Below are 20396 nucleotides of genomic sequence, written 5' to 3' on the forward strand. Positions count from 1 at the left end.
AGAAAGCAAAGTTAACATTTTTCAGCTGATTAAAGTTGCAAAGTAAATTACAGGTACATTTACATTAGCAGTAGAAATTGTAACAAGTGTTAGCAGCTTTACCTGTCTCCCTTTAGGACCTCTTTTTCCACGGAAGCCTGGAATGCCCTGAGAAAGAAATAACCCATCATAACTGGGTTTTCTTTTCTTCATCAGCTTAGAGTCAAGTAATTAAGCCTTCCTTTGATTAGAAAAGACAGCTTGAGAAGTACCACCATTAAAAATAAAAAAATACATTGTGCAAAGAAACAGCGAGAAAATGTCCTGTAACAGGGGGGCATAGACACAAATTGTGCTCGTCTTTACTTTATCCATAGCAGAACTATAACGGAGGCACGATGTGGCCTTTCTTTAAAGTACATGGCCAGACATCCTCTGTACTCAAGAGAAGCAAGAGAGAATTTGAGCACAGTGACAGAGATTAAGATTTCCGTGACCGTTTTTATTGCAAACATCATGTGGCAACTGACAAATATTACTTATTGATTGAAATTGCTTCAACAAAAAACACTCGTTATACATCTCAGTGGCTCTAATCCTTTTATACCATTTAATTTCATCAATTAGACAAGTTTGATGGGACCCATTCATGTAATTTCCTCCACATCAGCTTTGCTTTTAGACCAAGACTCAAATGAATGGTTACATGCATTTTTCCCCATTCTAACATATATTACCACCCAAACATTAATATTTCGTTGGTATTTCATTAACCTACCCTTTCTCCTTCAGGTCCTGTTTGTCCTGCTACACCTGGAGGTCCAATGAAACCCTGGGAACACAAGAACAATTCAGTGCTTACAAGGCTGCTTCGTACCATCACTGCTTGCCCCTTATTATTTTCTAGCTGTGGGTTCAGGACCCAAGTATTAAATCCAGGCTCATTTTAAATTACCAGTGAAATTTAACTGACTTAAATGTGACCAGGATTTATTCTCCATCTAAAAGCAAAAACAATTCCCTATTATACAGATACCAAACAAATTAACAAAGAAACATGAGGTGAGTGTTTCAGTAAGTCAGACCAGCAGAGACTTTATTTGGAAAAAGCTGCTGATATTAACCTTATTCACAAAATGCATCAGAAAAGATGTTCCTTATCTCTAATAACTTTGTCTGACCATTGTTATGTACACAAGTGTCCCCAACAGTTTATCTTGTCATAAGCAGAATGTTCTCCCTGAAGCACAGTCACCATGTATTTCTCTCCCACTTTCCTCTCAGAAAGTCAAAAATAGATCTTGTATAATCAATTGCATGGACATTGAAATATGCTGTTGAAATGACAGTACAATTCACAAAAAAATAATAATTATAATGGATTCTGCGTTAACAGATTCAAACAGATTGGAACAAAGTTATTGTTCCATAATTACAAAAAAAAAAAATCCCTGGCTTTTCTACTTCTCTAAAAAACCTCTTTCTCTAAAAGAAACTCATTTCTTTCACGATAAGGAAGGCACTTTATTTTTTTTCAATAATTTCTTAAACAGCTAAGAAGTAGACTATAGTTTTATTGCAGGGATGTTCTAAACTTAAATCTTTAAAGATATCGTGTAACATGTAGCTACCTCCATGGTACCTCACAGTTGTATAACTCAACAGACTATGTCATCATTTTTATTGAAGTTTGCTTGTAGAAGCCATATAAAGGATTTAGTCTTAAGACCTGACAGGCATTTCTCTCCAAAATTAGTCATACCTCTAAACATTGGCCATTTTTAGCTTTGTGTCAACAGACAAGTACTAACTTTTCAGGAAGTAACTGGGATCACTTAATACCTTGTTGGTTGAGAGAATGAGACAAAATGCAGTCACAATTTGTGCAAAAATAAAGTGAAGAAATGTAGAAGAGATACAATCCCTGAGGGTGCAGTATGTGTTGGCACTTGATCCCGGCAAACGTATTTTTCCCATCACTTCAATGAAAACTGACATCAAAGATATCCCCACACCAAAAAACAGACTTAGTTTAAGAAGATATTACAGGTAAAGCCTTTTAGTAATTACATTTAAAAAATGGGGCAAGAACAAATCTAGCAACACAGTAAGATTATTTCAATAGATGCTTGAGAACACCGCAAACTGCTCAGCAACCTGTACAACATAAGCCCTGTAGAGCTGAGGATCTGAAAATAGCTAGCAAAAGACCCCTGAAACCCCTTATACGCAACCTGCAATATGAAAATTTCTGGAAACCGATGTCTACTGCCTGATGGTGAGTCAGGCTCAAAAATATTTTTTTATTATTTATTTATTTATTTATTTTTACACACGAGCACATGTATATATGCCCATGTGCCTATTTAAAAACAAACAAACAAGCAAAACACACAGGGGAAAAACAAACAAACAAACAAAAAAAACCATACACACCACGCTACTTATTTTACCTCCAAAAGCAAACAGGAGCAAACCCTGAATCAACAGAATGTTAAAGTTCGAGCCTTCAGTCCCTGCAAAGTGTGTGACTACAACTGAACCATTCTGAAATCTAGAAGACAATCACTTTTATGGTTTTTATGTGACAGGACTGTTTCCCTTTATCAACTTCTGTAGCTGTTGCAGACTGCAAATGGCAGATACATCTCCCCTTCTTGGCAGTTTCGGTTATGGAAATAATGCTTCAGGCAGGAAATGTCCACTCTTTTACACTCCCAGATCTCACACTCCCACATTCATTACTGCTTTACTTTTCTTGCCCATATGCATTCCAAGTCAGAGGAAGGGCATGGATATGAGTGTTCTATGCCTCTCACCATGAAAAAAAAAAAAAGGTATCTTTTTATTTTGGAATATGTACTAGGATCTGATTTTCAGGTTCTGTAAAGACATAGTGGTTCACTGTGCATACAACCGGCAGGGATACATGAAATTCCCCATACCCTCTCTTAAGTACTTTGTGTGTGAAAATAGGCATGCATGCCAAAATGCTTAAAATCTTTACTTACTCTTGCACCTTTAGGACCTGGGTTACCTTCCGGTCCAGCTAAGCCCTATTAAAAAAAGACATGAGTTGTACTTAATTTTAAATTCCAGTTCTTTCAAACAGAGCATATTTGTTTATAGTATTTGTTAACTACAAGCTGGTAACACGTTCTTCAAAGTGATTAAAATTGAAGAGGATATCTATCATCAAGCAGCACCCTAGAGCCATGCTCAGAAAGGTCTCCTGTTAGTTCATGGCTAAATCTTATACAATGACCAAAACTTCCTTTACATTAAAATTATTTCTTCTCAGAGGAAATTTTTTCCAGACTCAGTGATCTCGCACGACGGTGACATAATTTCACAGAGCTTTTCATAAGCTTTTATATTTGGACACAGTTCCATTTATTTTCAAGCTAATGTCTGAATAGTTTATGTAGTCCAAATACTCTAAACGTTTTATATGATTCAACACAAACACGTTACCATTCATTACAATATAAAATATTGTAATGGAATTTTTAAATATATAACCATTACAGACCTAACCCAATAAAATGCTAAAGTATTGGGCAAAATCACTCTTCAAGCAGACATAAAAACACCAAGTCAATAGTTGAATTTGGCTCACATTTTTATATAGGGAAAACAATGAATATTTCTATTTTACATCTTATTCATGTTACTGGACTGAGGTATCTGTTAGCTTATATAAATACTGGTTTATTTTTTCATATAAGTGCTTGTGTTTATAGAAAGCTGTTTTCTGGTTTTGTTGGTTCTCCTTCTCTATTATCTGAGTGGAAAAAACTTTCTGTTTCTCTAAAAGGCTGAAGAAATAGTTTCAGCAATGAAGCAAATACACTGGGGCAAAACATTAGGAACTATACTGCAATAAGCGGTTTCCTATTGCTTCTAAACTTGAAATACAGTTAAAAAACACAGATCTACAAGAGGTTTACGCAGGAATATACAGTGCTTAGACATTCAGTACTACAGTAACATGATTTTTGTGCATCAGAAAGGTACAGCATTATGTATTGAGGCCATCCAAGTTTAAAAGGCCACAAGATTCAACATTACCTAAAGGCATTATCTGTGAAACAGATTTGTTTCAAGAACAGATTATGGGATATAGATCAGTACATTTATACTCTTAGTTCCAGAAGAGTTAGATATGATACTCTTGAAAAGAACAAACAAGAAAAAAAAACAACTACCAAGACATTAGTTAATAGTTACTGCACCTGCCTGCCAGGGTAACCCACTGCCCCAGTACTGCCAGCCAGGCCTGGACTTCCCTAAACAGAAGAAAAAAAAAAAAGATACAGAAACAGCAAACAAGCTTAATGTCAGGTTTACAGTTCAATTGTTTTATCATTTTTCTTTTAAGACTTAATCATATGAAACAGCTTAAGCTCACCGAAAAATTGCTTTTTGAAAAAGTTACACGGCAACTACCCAAAACTTACTTGTCATATATAAGTAATTCCATCAGATGCATATCCTTAAAGTCTTGTAAGAGTAGTGTAAGACTTTGTGAAAAGTCTACTACTTCCACAGTAAAAACACAGAAACAACTTATGAAAGTAGTTGAGTAGGGCTCAGGAGACAGATCCTTATAGCAAAGTAACTGCACTGGTCTTAGCTATATTTGAACAAATATGTTAAGTGTTTCATTAAAATAGAATTCTTCTGTCCTTACAAAGTCAAATTTCTTTGCGTTCTCCAGAATCAGGTCAATATAGCACTGGACTAGTCATGAATGCATTGAGCTTCGCTCCACCTCCTTCCTCGCAATCAAATCTAAAAGTCAATCATGTTTCTGTTAGACTACTTAAAATCTGCAAAACTTCCTGTTTTCAGAAATCTCTGCTTTTCTGAAATGGTGCCATATACTATGGTGCCATCACCAAGACATGGGAAGGTCCACCTACCTCTGTTCAGTTCACTTTATTTTATAAAAGCCAAGTCCATAAACTGCACTGTCTCCCAGCCTGACCCTTCCACTCACCATCATATGTCAGTGTTACTATAGCAATAGATCAGAACTTCCCCAACCATTCACAGCTGATTTATGGTGAAACAGCAGCCACAGAAAGGAGAATTCAAAAGTGCAGAGGCAAAAAGGGGTTGCTGTATATTTTGTTTCAGTGAGCTGTCACTGAAGCAATTCTGTTACTTAATTTCAACTAACAGTGATTCATCTTCTGACAGATGTTATGCTGTGGAACTGGCATCTGTGCTCTCCTACTTCAGCTCAAATGGAACTCAAAAAAAAAAACAACAAAAAAACAAAAAGCACGTGTGCATGAAAAAAGCTCAAAAAGCAGTAGAATCATTGTATTTACAACTTCTATTTTAAAATTCTGCTTTGGTTACTAGCTGTTCAAGGAATTCAACAATTGAAAAATGCAGAGGAATATCTGTCTTTGCTATATAAGCTTCTAAAAACTACAGACATGGGTAGGTGCTACAGATGACAAGTAATTGGTCTAACTCATCTCCTTCTCCAGACAGATCTGAAAATACCAGCAGTAAGAACTACTTGCAAATTAAAACACTGTCCTCTAAAGTGCTCTCTTAAAAGAGAAGTCGGAGTACTTTCTAAACATTAATCAAGGAAACTATTTACAGTGAGGTACTGTTAACCTCAAGGTTAACTCAGAGTCCTCACAGAAAAACACCTTTGGGCCTAATAAAAATTGCCACACACTCAGCAAAGATGGCAGAAGGTAGCTAAAAATAATTTAAGCTATGGATGATGTTCCTGAGTTTTTATCTCCCTTCTGTTATCATCTATTATCATCATCATTTCGCTTTCAGCATTGTCCAAAAGGGCACTCATGTTTCCACATATCCTGTTGTTAGGTGCTTTGTTAATGCTAACACGATGCATTCGTCAATTGGATGTTTCCAAAAGGTTGTTTCTTGAACTGACATGGAAGTGAGAAGAACGCACTGTATAACCACTTCACTTTCCACATGTTAAGAGACTAAAGAAAAAAAGGCATTTGAAGCATTACAATACAGGTTTTGAGAGAATCTGAACTGTGCCTCTAACAAGAATTTTACACCAGCCCTTGCCAAGCAAGCGCGGCAGTTGAAGAAAAACAAACTAGTCTTTTCTACTTCATCTAGATAATTTTTTCACCACACTGATCTCTATGTAATCTGATTCTTGGTCAAGAACTATCAAGTATTTCCTTAACCAGTCAGTAATTTATACTGATTGACTGCAGTGAAGTCTTATATTTGATTGTGCATTCTGCTATTCTCAAGTTTTCATCCGAAGAGTAGAGTCTACCATGTTTTCACCACTTACCTGATCACCCCGTGGCCCTTGCAGTCCTAGGTAACCCTTATGACCCTGCAGGTAGAGAAACAGACATGTAATAAATGTAATTAAACACAAAAGAGACTTTTTCTTCTCACTCCAATCTCCCTTTATGGAAAAAAAAAAAAAAAAAAAAAAAAAGAAATCCAAACTTGTTTGCCTGCAGCATTAGTGTGGTTTATATTTAGCAACTCTCATGGAAGCCAACTTCAAGAAAAGGAGTAAAAAATCTTCACGGCAGTGTAGATAATTTCAGGATATCAGCATGCTTAAAGACAGTTCCAGACTTGTGCTTTTTTTAAACAAAGGAGTATATAGGATGCCTTCCCCTCTGATTGCTGAAACTACAGAACTGGATTTGGTCCAGTTTATTACTTTGCTCCAAATCCTTGTCATAATGCCCTCTCTGCACACAGCAGAAAGGTGGACAGGTATCTGAGGTCAACCCAGACTGTTCTAGGACACCTTAAGGAAGACAGACCTTTCAGGACACAATACTTTTTAAAAGTTAATTTATAACAAATTCCAACTCTTATTATACTATGGAGTTCATATCAGTGGAGAGAGTAGCCTGTTCCTCATCTCAGAAATCTTTCCTGTGGTGCTGGAATCGTGAAACCGTCCAACTTTACTCTCTGTACTTCAACTATTTCAACCATATTTTAGGTATTAAAGATATAAAAAAAATAAAAAGAATTAAAAATACACCTGGAACCTGCTATCAGCCTCAGTACACTTGAAAAGGAAACCTTCTTGGATGTCTTTACACTGTCCCAAACATATCCAAACAAGCTGACCAAAAAGAGACCGTAACAGTTGCGCGATTGATGCAGAAGCCAAGCGTCTGGTCTCCACATCCCTTGCAGAGGTACCAGGAATACACAAGCTTCTTTCAAACTTCAGCTTTGGGATAAGACCAAAACAATCCTCATTCTGTATAGAAATCTATCACAAAATTGGCTTCAAACCCATTGACTGAGGAGCAGGAGTGCCTTGGCTGATGTGGAACATCTGGCTGCCTTGGGGTATGGTGTTGCTTATTAGTAGAGATTGGGGGTAACATGACAGACCCGCTGTAATAAGGAATTCTGAAACAATTTCAGAAAACTAAGTATCCCCCCATTTTTGATAAGTTTCTGCAGGACAAAAAGAGTACCGCTGCATGGAATTAATTATCATATACAAAATTAAAGGACAGAATGACTTTCCTTAGTGATAATTTTAGGTAAAAGAAGATAATGACATCTGCTAGGCAGTTTTACTATTATAGGATTGCTTGAAGAATCTTGGTCCAGAAGAGATGTACTCATTAAGCAGCCCAAAGGCCTCATTTTCTCAAAACCCAACACAGCAGGTGTGTCCTTTCATTTTGTTAATCACACACAGGACAATGTCATTTTGCGAAACTATAATCTATTCTGGTTTCAATCCTCTCCCATAACGTAAGTCCAACTTATATATGCTATCTTGTATCTAAGAAAGCCGCTCTGCATTGCTGTTGTAGGGAAAGGAAAAAACAAAAACAACACAAACTGTAAGAGAGATACAGGGTAAACCAATTAATCTGATCTTGGATAAAACAGTTAATGCAAAATATTCTAATTTACTATATTAATGCATGCTTAAAGAAAAAAATGATTAAATTGCTAAAGCAGAATTAAAAATGCCTGCATAACTCAGTAACAGATCTCCAGATTTCAAACTGTGCTTCAAAATCCATTACATTTGTTATGGTTCCAGTCCCCTCTATATTTCGTGAGTTTTGCCCATTTTAGAAGTTTACACCCTCCCTATGATCAACTAAAATAGGTGTTGTTAGAAGAACTCTCAGCAGTTTATTATTTCTGTGCAAGGGAAAAAGGAAAGCAAGTGCTGTCATACATGCAAAGACTAGAAGAGAAGTTTGTCATAATTTAGTTTTAAAGTGGGTCAGTTTAGCTGAGTGACAGCTGCATGGACAATCTCAAAAGGCGGCACACAAGGGAACTGTAAGATGAAGAAGCCCTTATTACCATGTGCATGTTTCTACAGAACACCACCTTACTTCTGCCACAGGAAAAATGCCATTATGAACTTCTGTTTTAGCGTAATATGTCTATTCTCTTATCTAGACTTAACACAGTCCTAATTCATTTTCAACTCAATGCTAATTGGGAATGAAACTAAACAACACTAAAGCAAGTATTTAAAAAATCTAGATTGTTCATTAGTCCAGGTTCATATTCTTAAGCATGCCCATATAAGCAAGTCCCAGTTTGCTCTGAGCTAAGATGAAAACGAACAAGACGAATGCAAGTTCACATGTATTGGTTCAGAAAACAAAATACCTCCCAAATCCTAACGCAGATCAACACTTTGATTTAAAAGATCAACGTGGAAGTGAAAGGTTTGAAGCTTTGAATTACAGCAATACAGACTTCAAGCACATTACTAGAACACCACAATTTGCAAGAATATTTCTATCTATATTACAGAATGATCCTTATCACCAGCTAACAGCAATCAGAGAAGCCTTCACGGAGCGCTTAAGTGTCTGCCTACCATATGCCCAGTGCAGCAGAACCCGGACTGAGTGAATTCTGTAAACATGAGCACTGTCCTTTCTGACAAATCTATTCCCCAGTACGCTGTCAGAGGCGACTTGTCTGTCTGTAGAGGTCAAGTAGGCTCTTTTTGGGAGGAGGAAAGAACGAGGGGGCTTCCACCCTGGTGAAGTCTCTGCACTGCTATAATGAAAGCTTTTCAAGTGCTGATTTTAAAGTGGCACTGTCAAAGACAACTCCAGATAAGAAATATGTGCAACTGCTCTAGAAACAGCGTTCTCCTCAACCTTATTCTGAATTTCCAGCCATCACTTCTGTTTCAAAAGATGCCTGAAAATACAGCCTTTAAACACTTCATAAACATGCAATTTTCTATTCTTATGCTAAAACAAATTTGGAACAATATCCAGGGGAAAAACAAACAAACAAAAAACGTACCATAAACTGAGCAAAGCTTGGCTTTTTATACTGTGTGTTAGAGGCAAAATAAATGTCGTATTTTATATCTAGCCACAAGGATACATACTCCAACACATGGAGTGTAATGAAAAAGGTCCATCAGAATAATCTGTTTCCACAGTCCTGATTATTAACATACTTTTGTTTTAATGTCTCATAAAAAAAAAAAAAACCTCCGTGTATTCAGCTTTATCAAAAGAGACACATCATTTTATAGTTATAATACAAAACAGTAGTTTACTTGTGCTATTGTACTGCACTGAGAATTTTTTTTCTTTTGTAAAAAGAATCTTTCCAAGAACCTTTCCTAATATGATTTACTAAATTCAGATATTCAGGAGAAAGAAAAAAAAAAAAGGAAACAAGATCATATGGCTTCTCAGAAGTCATTCAGATAAAATAATAATAATAATAATAATAATAATAATAATAATAATAATAATAATAATAATAATATGGATGTTGGTCTCAAATTTCCAAAACATGTTTTTGTATAAGCACTGAATAACAAGGGACAAAGTCTAGAAGCAGGGAAATTCCAATTAGAAAACTTGAACACAATTTCAGCCACAGCCAGTGACAGCCTAGAGCATGTGTGCTAATGCCCAGCGGAGGGCAGCAGGCATTGCAATGTACCCAAACCTCAGCTCTCCAAAGCCACCAACCACCACTACAGTTAATGTAATGCAGAATGGATGTTGAATTTGCTGAAAAAAAACTTCAGACTTGTAAGTCGTTCAGAAAAACAATGACAAAAATCAACGAAAAAATGTAACTTTCATGAAACTAGCATAGATTTGTACTACACTACTAAAAGAATATCCGTTAAGAACTGTAGGCTTATTTGCTATCAAATATCTCATGGTTTAGAAACTGTTAACAAAAGCCATCTGCCAAATATCAAACAGAATTTGTGACACAATTAATTCATATAAGACTTGCTTATCTTCCTTTTTAAGTGGAAGACATAGAATATCAGAAATCTGTTACTTATTCAGTACTATGGCAATTACCCAGTAGTACTGGGCTACAAAACAAAAATTGAAGTGCTTTTTTTTTTTTCCTGCAGTTTATTCTTGTATCTGGTTTATTTCACAGCTATTTGTGCTTACATTCCTTTGAAAATAATTTCAAAGATCACAATAAGCAAACAGCAAAAGGACTAGTCTGATAGCACATTTACCAGTTTGTAACTATTAAAAAATGATAAAGATCAATTATTTAAAAAAATGAATTGTGAGCTTGTCATTAAAAAAAGGCAAATACTTTTAAAATGCAAATACTTTTTAATGTTTACAGGTGTAGTGCATTCAAAATCTGGTGTTCTTGCAACGTAGGTCAGGCAGAAGTTAACTTAAAAGTGGTTCTAATTAGTGTCTGATGTGTACAACATGGTAATAGAGAGTAAAGTTTCCAGTGATCAAGTGATCACAATTCTCCACTGAGTCTCTAAGCCTCAGATAAGGAGTGAATTCTTGTGGCAGGAAGAAAGCATGACGGCCATGAGATTTTCATTTCCTTGCTCCCAAATGTCAGTCCTATAATCCAGGAGTGACAGCTTCCCATCTAAAAACCTTTGAAACAAAAACTACTTTGTTTTCTAAGTAAAAGCATAAACCTGATGAAATGAGAAAGAACAATACATGGCGAATCTCAAGGTGGCCCAAGTTCAGTGAGTAACAAAAGCTATCAACATGTAGGTTAGCTCCCTACAGAAGGGCTGCAAACTTTTGTTACAGCCATACATTTTTTCAGTTCACAGAACTGTGGACCACATGTTTGGAAAAACACAATTTTCCACACTCACACCTCACGATGCTCATAAATGATAGCTTCCTTTTCTAGTCACATTTTCACTGTTTTGGTGAATTCTAAAAGTGAATGATCATTTACATATATTTTAAATAACTGTCTTACACTAAGATCAAGAGAACACTGAATGAAGATGTTTTAAAATGTAACACAATGAGTTTTGTTGCAATAACATTTTTTCTTTAAATCAATAACAGGCAAGCCTTTAATTGTTATTCCTTCTTCATATGTCAAAGAAAGACTGAATTCCAGGGCCTATCTTTCTAACAGTTCATTCAATTCTTTTGAGGAACACATTACAACTGCAAAATTTTACTGTGGTATCTCTTCTCCATCTTTTTTATTACAATTGCAAAACAAAATTGTCTTCTTAAAAGACAGCATTTTAACACTACTTTCCCTCCAACCTTTATTTTTGCTACTGTGCCATTTTATTAACAATACTGACAATACAGAGCAGCCTACATGTCATATAATCTCTTTCCACATAAACTATATCCACTCGCTCACGCTTCTGTGCTCATTTTCTTAAGGTTGTCTCATTTCCTGTATTAATATCCTTCAATTTCCCTCCCCAAGTCTCCTTGTTTGTCTTGTTCTTTCCTGTATATGTAGGCCTGCCATAATTTTGATGTATTTCTTAAATGCAGTGTGTAGCACCTGACATTTCTCATACTGAAAGAGCATCGCTGTTATATAGCACCCAAAACTCAAACTTATTTCACCTGGCTTCTTTTTTTAGCAGTTCTGGCACACTCTTGGAAAAGTAGTAAACAATGCAGCACTGAAAGATTGAACACCAGAACTACTATTCAATGAAAGATCTTTATATCCCAAAGAACTTTTCCTATATTATGAAGTACACAATAAACAAAATGAAAAGATTTACTGAAAATTGAACACGATCAATTTTCAAATGGCTGTATCTTGCAGGCACACCCACACTCCCATTCTGTTCAAGTAGGGGCATGCCATGCCTGCCACAATCTGTTTAATTTTTACAGAAATTTTGCACTGATAGCCCTGGAATCTCATACATTTAACAGTACCAACAGCAGACAAAGCTCATTCGCTTTCCGTTCCCTTAACCACAAGACGTACTTCTGATGACTGTGCATTTGATGCAGGGAAGCCTGTGTGAAAAAGGAAACAGGACCTTACCTTCTGGCCTTTGATCCCAGGTGGGCCTTGAAAGCCTATTGGGCCTGGATCACCCTGTACAAGAAGAATATCCAGAATCACTGTTTCATTGGAACATGACCTAGGGCTATCGATATTTAGGACTTAATATCTTTGCATTCTTGGCCATTTGGTATGAAGAAGTAAATATTTTATTAGGCATGGATTTTTTTTGCTTAGAGGAAAAAAAAAGAATAGGCTACACTTTTCCCAGGTGCTACCAACTGGTACTTGGGCTGAAGAAATTTGACTTGGGTGAAAAATCAAGAATCTAAAAGAAAGAGAACTAGAAAAATGCCTGTCCATCTGATATTTTTGGATTATGAAGGCATTATACATACAACTAGGTGTAGCTGATACTTATGTATGGGTGAGCTTTAAACTGTTCAATAATATATCTGTGACAGGTTGGGCTCCTGCCACAGAATATACTTTGAGTTTCAAGTGGCCATATATAGCTCATAATACTGGTTAGATTGCCAAAAGTACAAGCTCGCTAACTTAAAATAATGTTGCTATTTCTACAAAAGCAGCAGTTAAATTTCTTACCAGTGCATCAATAGAAACTTTTCTGAATTTTGCTCAGCATTTCTTTAACATTGAAAATACGTATTTGTGAATGTTAGGATTCAACAAAATTTACACATTAACAAAGAAATACTATTTTACATTCACATCAGCAGCTAGTAAGTAAGAGTTATTTGTTAACTTTTACTTTGTTACAGATAGTATAAGTCCTGGACTCCTACCTGTTTTATACTTAGAACAAATATTCTGCAACTGAACTAACAGCAAATGCTCCTAATAAAGTTTTTCACAAATACAGGTCACTCTAAGAACTAGTCTAACACATTCAAATGTAAATATGCCATTAGATTTTAGCATTATCATTGGTTTTAAGGTTTCATATGTAATCAGATGATTTGTAATCTAAAAATGAGTAAGCCACAAGCTTTCAAACACATTTCAATGAAGAATCATTCTAGATATTTATACTGAATACTTCCACAAAAAAATGGAACAGATAAAACTTATATATAATTAAGATGTTACCTTTTCCCCACGTTTTGCAGGTCCTGGGGAGAATCCTGGGTCTCCTTTAGGGCCCTATCACAGAGAAATTAAGCTCTTTAATATTATCAGGGAAGAGATTTTTTTAATTATGTATGTGGAAACAAATGTTTTCCACTGTTACAGCGAGAGAAGTGGGAATGTATATATAAACTGTATTTATTATCACTGAAAAAGTTTTGGAAAAAATCTGTAAAGCATGATGACAAATTATGGTAATTCACACTGAAAGAAGATTTGTATTTTTGAAATTTCATGTCACAACAACATTTATTACAAAGCTTTTATTTGCAACTTGTCTAGCAATACAGATGTCAGTGTGTCTGTATTCACAATTATAACTGAATATATGACCTGTTCTTGGTTTTGCCTGTAAAGCCTTATTTATCAAACAGTAAATGGATACCAGTAGAGCATGCTGTTATTTCAATTTCTGTGAAACTGTATTTTAAAATCCTTTAATTCAGAGTAGGCTTATTTAAATCTGTTCATTTACTTCAAATGCTTATCTTTCCTTAATTGTGTCAGTGTTCTTCTCCGAGTTAAAGGCTGCTTTAAAGGAACACATGTTTTCAGCAACCATTTTTATTCTCACAGGTATTTCCATTAGTTTGTCCATAAGATTAATATACTTCTGCACAAACCCTTTAAAAAGGCACATGTGAAGCAGTCCTGCTAAACAGGATTACAGTAGTCACCTGGACTAAAATGCTTTCCTCAGGACCCACCACTTCAGGACACCACATATTCCCCAGTACAATGCAAGATTACCACTCTATATTACTGTGCTGATTTAAACTCATCTGGGTCTTCCTCACACTCACCACCTACTCTACCCAGTGCATATGTTCTGGAAGGACAGAGCTGACACCATGGTGGAAGGCCCCTGTTCATTTACAAATCATTTCCTAGCTGTTCATCATTCCTGGGCAGAAATTACTGCCTGCATCTAAAACTAGGCCACAGAGCAGGGAAGAACTCTGCCACACTGATCGCTACTATTCCACAACCTTGGTGCCAGACCCTTTGAAAGGAACAGTTTAGGCCATCCTGGGGACAAGGTACAAGACCTGCCAGCCATGGCTGGAGATCTCTAGCTAGCCAACACTCCTCTCATAGGGATGTACAAAACGAGCAGTGTGAGGCTTCCTGACAGTCTGCCAGTTAAGACCTGTAAAATCTACATATTTGAACTTTATATTTAAATTTTATGTACATGAAATGCTACTGGGCCTGATACTCATCTTGCTTTCATTACTGCAGATCAAGAATTATCCCACCACAGTTAAGATTTGTATGTGAAGCCATTGGAGAAACTGAGCTTGTTGAATACTAAAAATAAAGCCTAGAAATCTTTAAAAACAAATCTTTACTGTTAATTTGTCAGATAAAACACGACTCTTTAGCATGGTAAGAATTTTGTTGTTGTTGTTTTGTTTTTTAAAAGTATTTTCCAGCAGCTGGTTTACATTTTGGAAGGTAAGTTATAATATTCCTTGAAAAAATCCAATCAGTCTTCTGCTTCTATTTTCCAGTGCAGGAAAGCTTATTAAACTAAGAGTGGAAATAAAAACTAGCAAAGACCCACCACCACCAAAAAGAAAATACACACACACAAAAAAATAAATCAAAACAAACAACCCAGCTCCCCCCAAACAAACAAACAAATAAAAAAAAAAAACACACAAGCCTTCTGACAACTAAACTCACAGCCTTTCCTTTCCTCTATAGACATAATTCCTCATTGCTTTTAATCTAAAAAGCAAACCAGCCATTGTTATGCATCATTTTCAAATTTGGATTAACATATGACCAGGTCAAGATGCAAGAATAAATAAAGCACATCATTATTTAATCCATGTAACACCAGTGTAGTTAGAACAGCGCCAAAATCCACAAACTTGATTTTCTTGACCTAACTCTTTTTCCTGAGAGCCGGAAACATAGTTAAGTTTCTTAAGTATTTTAAAATGACTTTAACACCCTCAATCAACTGTTTATCAGAAATTGAATGCTGAGGACACTTAGCTATTGGTAAGAACTGCTAAGCATATGTTCAGGGTGGAATCTGGCTCTTCATCTGAAAGGATCAGTAGAAACACTGAGAAGGATATTAGCGAATGTTGTTCCATGCTTCAAACAACTGCATAAGGGATGTTTCAACATAGAAGGGAAAATGCATGCATCTCAAAGGTAAAATACAATTCTGCATGAAGTTACTGCCAGAAAATAATTGCAACTCATCTGTTATGTGTTAAGATCAAACAAAAGTGTTCATTTCAGCTTCCATAGTCAGTATAGGTCAACTGGATCTTCACAGTCAATTCTTGGTGAGCACCTGGTTAGTTTCTTTTCAGATAAAGGCATTTCAGAAGGTACTTGTACTGAAAGGGTAATTTATAGTCCAACTGATTAAGACGAATGCTAACCACCTAATGAAATGTGTGTGTATACATACCAATATAACTGCATCTGTGTGTGTGTGTAGATATGTGCATATCCACACAATTCCTTCTGTTTTTAAATTCCTGGAGATGGCTACACGATTGATCAGGATTATAACTCAGTGGGGTGGGAAAATCTGTTATCAAACAAAACCTACAAGTAATTGGCTACAATTATTTTCCTAACAATGTACTCAATTGTCACAATATTTATGCTTGCTGTATAATAAACTATGCATCTGAGCTTAACTGTTCCTATAAAACTAGACAGTAACAAAAAGACATAAATAGAGTTGCTTCTTTTTACAGTGTTTATCACTAAAAGCTTTATTAAGTTTCTTTTTATGTCCTCAAGTAGTTTCTAACACCTGTCATGACAGGTCAGATTCCTGCCACAAGGAATCGCACTAAAACAAATCATGGTTGCTGTTCTTTTTTCCTAACTTATCTATCAAATCATTCAAACTAAATATGAGTTGAAGGCATTCTGCAATTGCACAAATCTGTCAAAACTGTTTAAAGGGCCTTATGTTACACAGGTTTGAAGGGTTTCTATTTGAGCTTCCAGGTCTCATATTTTTTCTTCAGTTTTAAATATCATCCACACATCTAGAGAAAACTACTATATTAATCAAGTGATAATGTTTGAAATAGAGTATTTAAATATGAAAGGTTGGGTACTGACACACAAAAAAGGAATTTATAGAGAATGACTCAGTCTTTTTTCCCCCCTTGTTCTTTTCAATCAAGACAAAAAGATTTCAGCAATTAGATGTTTATTCTCCATAAACTCCAGCTTATTGAAGAGGCTGAGCTAATTTACAGAAACTCTTTTGGGAAGCACAGACTACTTGCATGGGTAATAGTTTCCGAACCACCATTCTGCACATAGTTTTTTATTCCCCAAATAAACTTCTATTTTGTTTTGATTTTGATTGATTATATTTAATTAAAAATTGTTTACAGTAATAGTCTCCATCTGTAAACCAAAGAAGGCCAATTGCTTCAATTAAAGGAACCAGTGCTATGACTTCCAAAAAGTCATTAAGAAGCTCACGTATTTACATGGCAACATAGATAAACTAACTCACCTTTGGACCCGGCAATCCTGGCAAACCTGGATTACCATGTGGTCCTGGAATACCCTGTAAAAACAAATAAAAAAGAGAGTGGAATTATTCAGCACACCACTGAACAACTGAAAAGTTTTGTGAATTATTTTACTGTATAATTGTTGCTTTTAGAAGCACTGTTTGGGATGTTCAAGGGATTCTCAAAAAATGTGCATATCTTCCTAAAAATGAAGTACTCCCCCCCTTCTTTTAAATCTCTCTTTTTTATTTCTTTTATCATCTTCCCAAATCTGAACAGGTATTTGGCATGCAGTCACTGCAAAGTTGCTCTGCAGCTGCAAAACTTGGAAGCATTGAATTAAAGCAGAAAACACATTCACAGGCACCCAGTTATAAACTGCAAAAAGAAGGAATTGTAGTAGTTCTCACTGATTTAAGGGACAACTCAAACAGGAGCATTCCATCTCCTCTAAATAAATCATCACAGACAGAAACCCGTCTGATTCTCCCACAGCTAATGTAGAAAATGGGTTTGTTGCCAAAATAATTTAACTAAAACCATTCCAGGAACAGGCTGTCTAACCAGGACTATCTATATCTAGTTAAAACACCATCCAGGATAAGCGTCCATTCCCGCAATACACTGAGTAACCCTCAGTCCACGACAAACTGCGCATTAGGGAAAATATTTTTGCAATGGCTGTCAGCAGCTATTTTTCCAATAAAACTGGAGGACCAAACTGGTGAAAATCTATCTCTGGTAAGTCAGCAGTGAAACTTTCACTGAATTTACTAAGGCCAAAATTCACCCAAACAATTCAACAAATAACAAAAGAATAAAAATCTGTTTCATCTCTCTCATAGTCTTAGTATTCTTAAAGGAGATAAACTCAGCATTTATTTTTTTCTTCATATGACTCTGAATTTAGCAATTATACCTTTCAGTAACACTGAAAGCTGTATCTCTTAAGCACTCTGTCTTACTAATGACAATGTTGACAAAACTCCATAGAAATACTAATCTCTCAAACAGCACGTGGGATTAGCTAGACTGCTGGCAAATTGGAGGCTCTCTCAGGGATTTAGGAGAAAGGAAACAAATAGAAAGTGCCAATGGAGCTCCAGCGCTGAAGTGGCTCCTAACTTTTGCTGCTTGCAAGAGTCACTTGCAAGTTGGAGCACAACTGAAGATGTGCTACACCACAGAGGTGCAAAGGTATCCTGGTGGAATGGGAGGCATTAGGGGAAGTCGATCTCATTGTTGATTAATTCTGAAGTCACTGGAAGTTCATTCTTGAAAAACATGGAACAAGCCAAAAAACAAACACATGCAAAACCAAAAACCTTCAGTGTCAGATGTGGACTTCACCACAGAAACACAGAAATCAAAATCTGTTTTTAATGGCAATCTCTGACCATTAATCAGACATTGGTACCGTGCCCAAAGTCTTCAACCCTTGTGAACTTCTGTCAATATCTGGCTTGGACACGTACCCAAGAGACCTTGCAGAAGGCCCAGGCAACGCAGCTCTGCACTCTGCTGCTTTCCTTTGACACCTCGAGTCACATTTTCATATCACAAATGGCAGTTCACGCAATGGAATACAAAGTCACAGGGCAGACTTGTACATGTGGAGATGAACTTTGCGTCAACAGGGTTTTACATGCTTTTTGGCTCAAACTACTCTGACATACCATGTCTTTTCACTAGCTGTACTTGCTTGAATTTATCAGCATTAGGCAAAGTAAAGAGCACTGACATTTCAAAAAAAAAAAAATATATATATATATATTCCTTTGCTCAACTACTTTTCCAGTCTTCCTCGGCCCATATAAATATGTATTTTAAACTCTGTGGCAGAATTGCTGGTAAATAATCACCTTGGCCACTTCCTTACTTCTCCAGGTACCTTACCATAAATGATGTCTCCTTACATCAGAAAGGATGCCCTACTCAATAACTAATCCAAAAAACTTGCACAGTAGAGCACTATGCTCATAAGTCCTCTACACCTTAGATGACTTGCAGCAATAAGGACAGAGCAGGAGAGAGATCTCACCAGCAGACATGGCTTTAGACGCACAGGCAACCTCCAAAACAAAAGCAACTTCAACTTGTGAGGGCTGACTTGGGTATGTTGGATCCTGCCTCCAAGGCAGGAATGGCCACTTAAGCAATACTGTTTGGCAGTATAAAAATCTGAGATATAGGTACTGTCAGCTCTTATGTAGCAGGATAATTTGAAAAAAGAACCCAAGAAATTAAGTCAAAAAGATATGTATTTGAAGAAATTGTTTTCATTTTATACTTTTAAGTGTGTCTTATCCACTCTCTTACCTCCAGCTGCTCTAAAGCGCTCATTCAGTCTTCTGCCCCCTCAACCAGTGCACTTTCCTACCCAGCCACATCAAGTTTTGAAAGCCAGCAACGTACAGGACATTCAACGCTTTGAGTGACAGCTTGTTTAAATATGCTCCAAAGGCTGACTCAACACTACTCCCACACATTGGCTAGGATTTTCATATAAACTGCTCCCTTAGTTCCTACTTTCCATTCGGCTAGCTTAGGGTGCTACAGCATAACTGCTTACATCCCCAAACACCATGACCCTAAATCTTCTACATAACAAACGCCTATCACCCCTTTTATCAACCTATTGTAACACAAGAGTCCAAAACAGATTACTGGGAATTATTTTTCAGTCTTGCAGTGGTTAATTTTGTATAAACCGTCTGCTCCTCTGTGGCAGTGATACACATTGCTCACTCCCTCTCATTCCAAAAACAAACGAACGTGATCTTAGCCTACAAAGCAGCAAATGGAAGCAACATGGAAAAACAAGAAGTTAGTACTGCAAGCAACAAAGGCTAGGTGCAGGTGTTAACAATACCCCGTGTACACACCCATACACAGGATGAACTATGCTGAAGGGTCATGGCAGAAGAAAAAGTTGATTAATTTGCCTTATTTTAACCTATCTACCAGAATTACATACTTTCATAATCAACAGGTATATGAATAAGCTTTTAAATAAAACAAAAAGATGTGAACTCCAACTCGAATTTAATTGTCATTGGCCTGTGCAGACCCACACAAGAACACAGCTGTTTACTCACCCGAGGACCCCTCTTTCCTGATGGACCAGGTAAGCCTGGAGGACCTGGAGGACCCTGGTGACAGAAAATCAAAACAATTAAGGCTAAAATTCAGCACAAGGACAGTACCACAAGTCTGAATCAGACCAATTCTTCTTGCTGATGACTTTCCGGTAGTAGAAGCCTCTCTAGTTGAAAACTGATTCCCAAAGTGCAAGCACATGTGTTTTTAGCCTTGCTCAATATCAGATCATGTTTAGAAATTATTTTATGCCTCAGGAATTGGAGACAATCTAGATTAATACAAATATGCTTAAGCAAAATTTACAAAGGAAGGAGAGCTAATGCTCACGAGCTAGAAACATGTTTAATGTATTTCAAAACAAAGAACAAAGGATAATTAAGCCTTTTTAAT

General features: G+C 36.4%; 1 protein-coding gene across 6 annotated transcripts in view; it reads right to left on the reverse strand.

Moving 5' to 3' along the window:
* COL24A1 (collagen type XXIV alpha 1 chain) overlaps positions 1 to 20396 on the reverse strand; it is a 151121-nt gene that overhangs the window by 92934 nt on the left and 37791 nt on the right. For all 6 annotated transcript variants that reach the window (XR_011098786.1, XM_068690206.1, XM_068690205.1 and 3 more), the window contains exons 4-12: positions 20003 to 20056; positions 16904 to 16957; positions 13351 to 13404; positions 12280 to 12333; positions 6293 to 6337; positions 4215 to 4268; positions 2991 to 3035; positions 758 to 811; positions 103 to 147 (exon numbers count right to left, since the gene is read on the reverse strand). Coding sequence is in view for 5 of the 6 variants with exons in the window: in XM_068690206.1 (XP_068546307.1) it covers positions 103 to 147; positions 758 to 811; positions 2991 to 3035; positions 4215 to 4268; positions 6293 to 6337; positions 12280 to 12333; positions 13351 to 13404; positions 16904 to 16957; positions 20003 to 20056 (459 nt within the window). In the remaining variant the exon portion in view is untranslated. The remainder of the gene's footprint in view (positions 1 to 102; positions 148 to 757; positions 812 to 2990; positions 3036 to 4214; positions 4269 to 6292; positions 6338 to 12279; positions 12334 to 13350; positions 13405 to 16903; positions 16958 to 20002; positions 20057 to 20396) is intronic.

The sequence above is a fragment of the Anas acuta genome, chromosome 8 (genome assembly GCF_963932015.1).
Source record: "Anas acuta chromosome 8, bAnaAcu1.1, whole genome shotgun sequence".
NCBI lineage: Eukaryota > Metazoa > Chordata > Aves > Anseriformes > Anatidae > Anas > Anas acuta.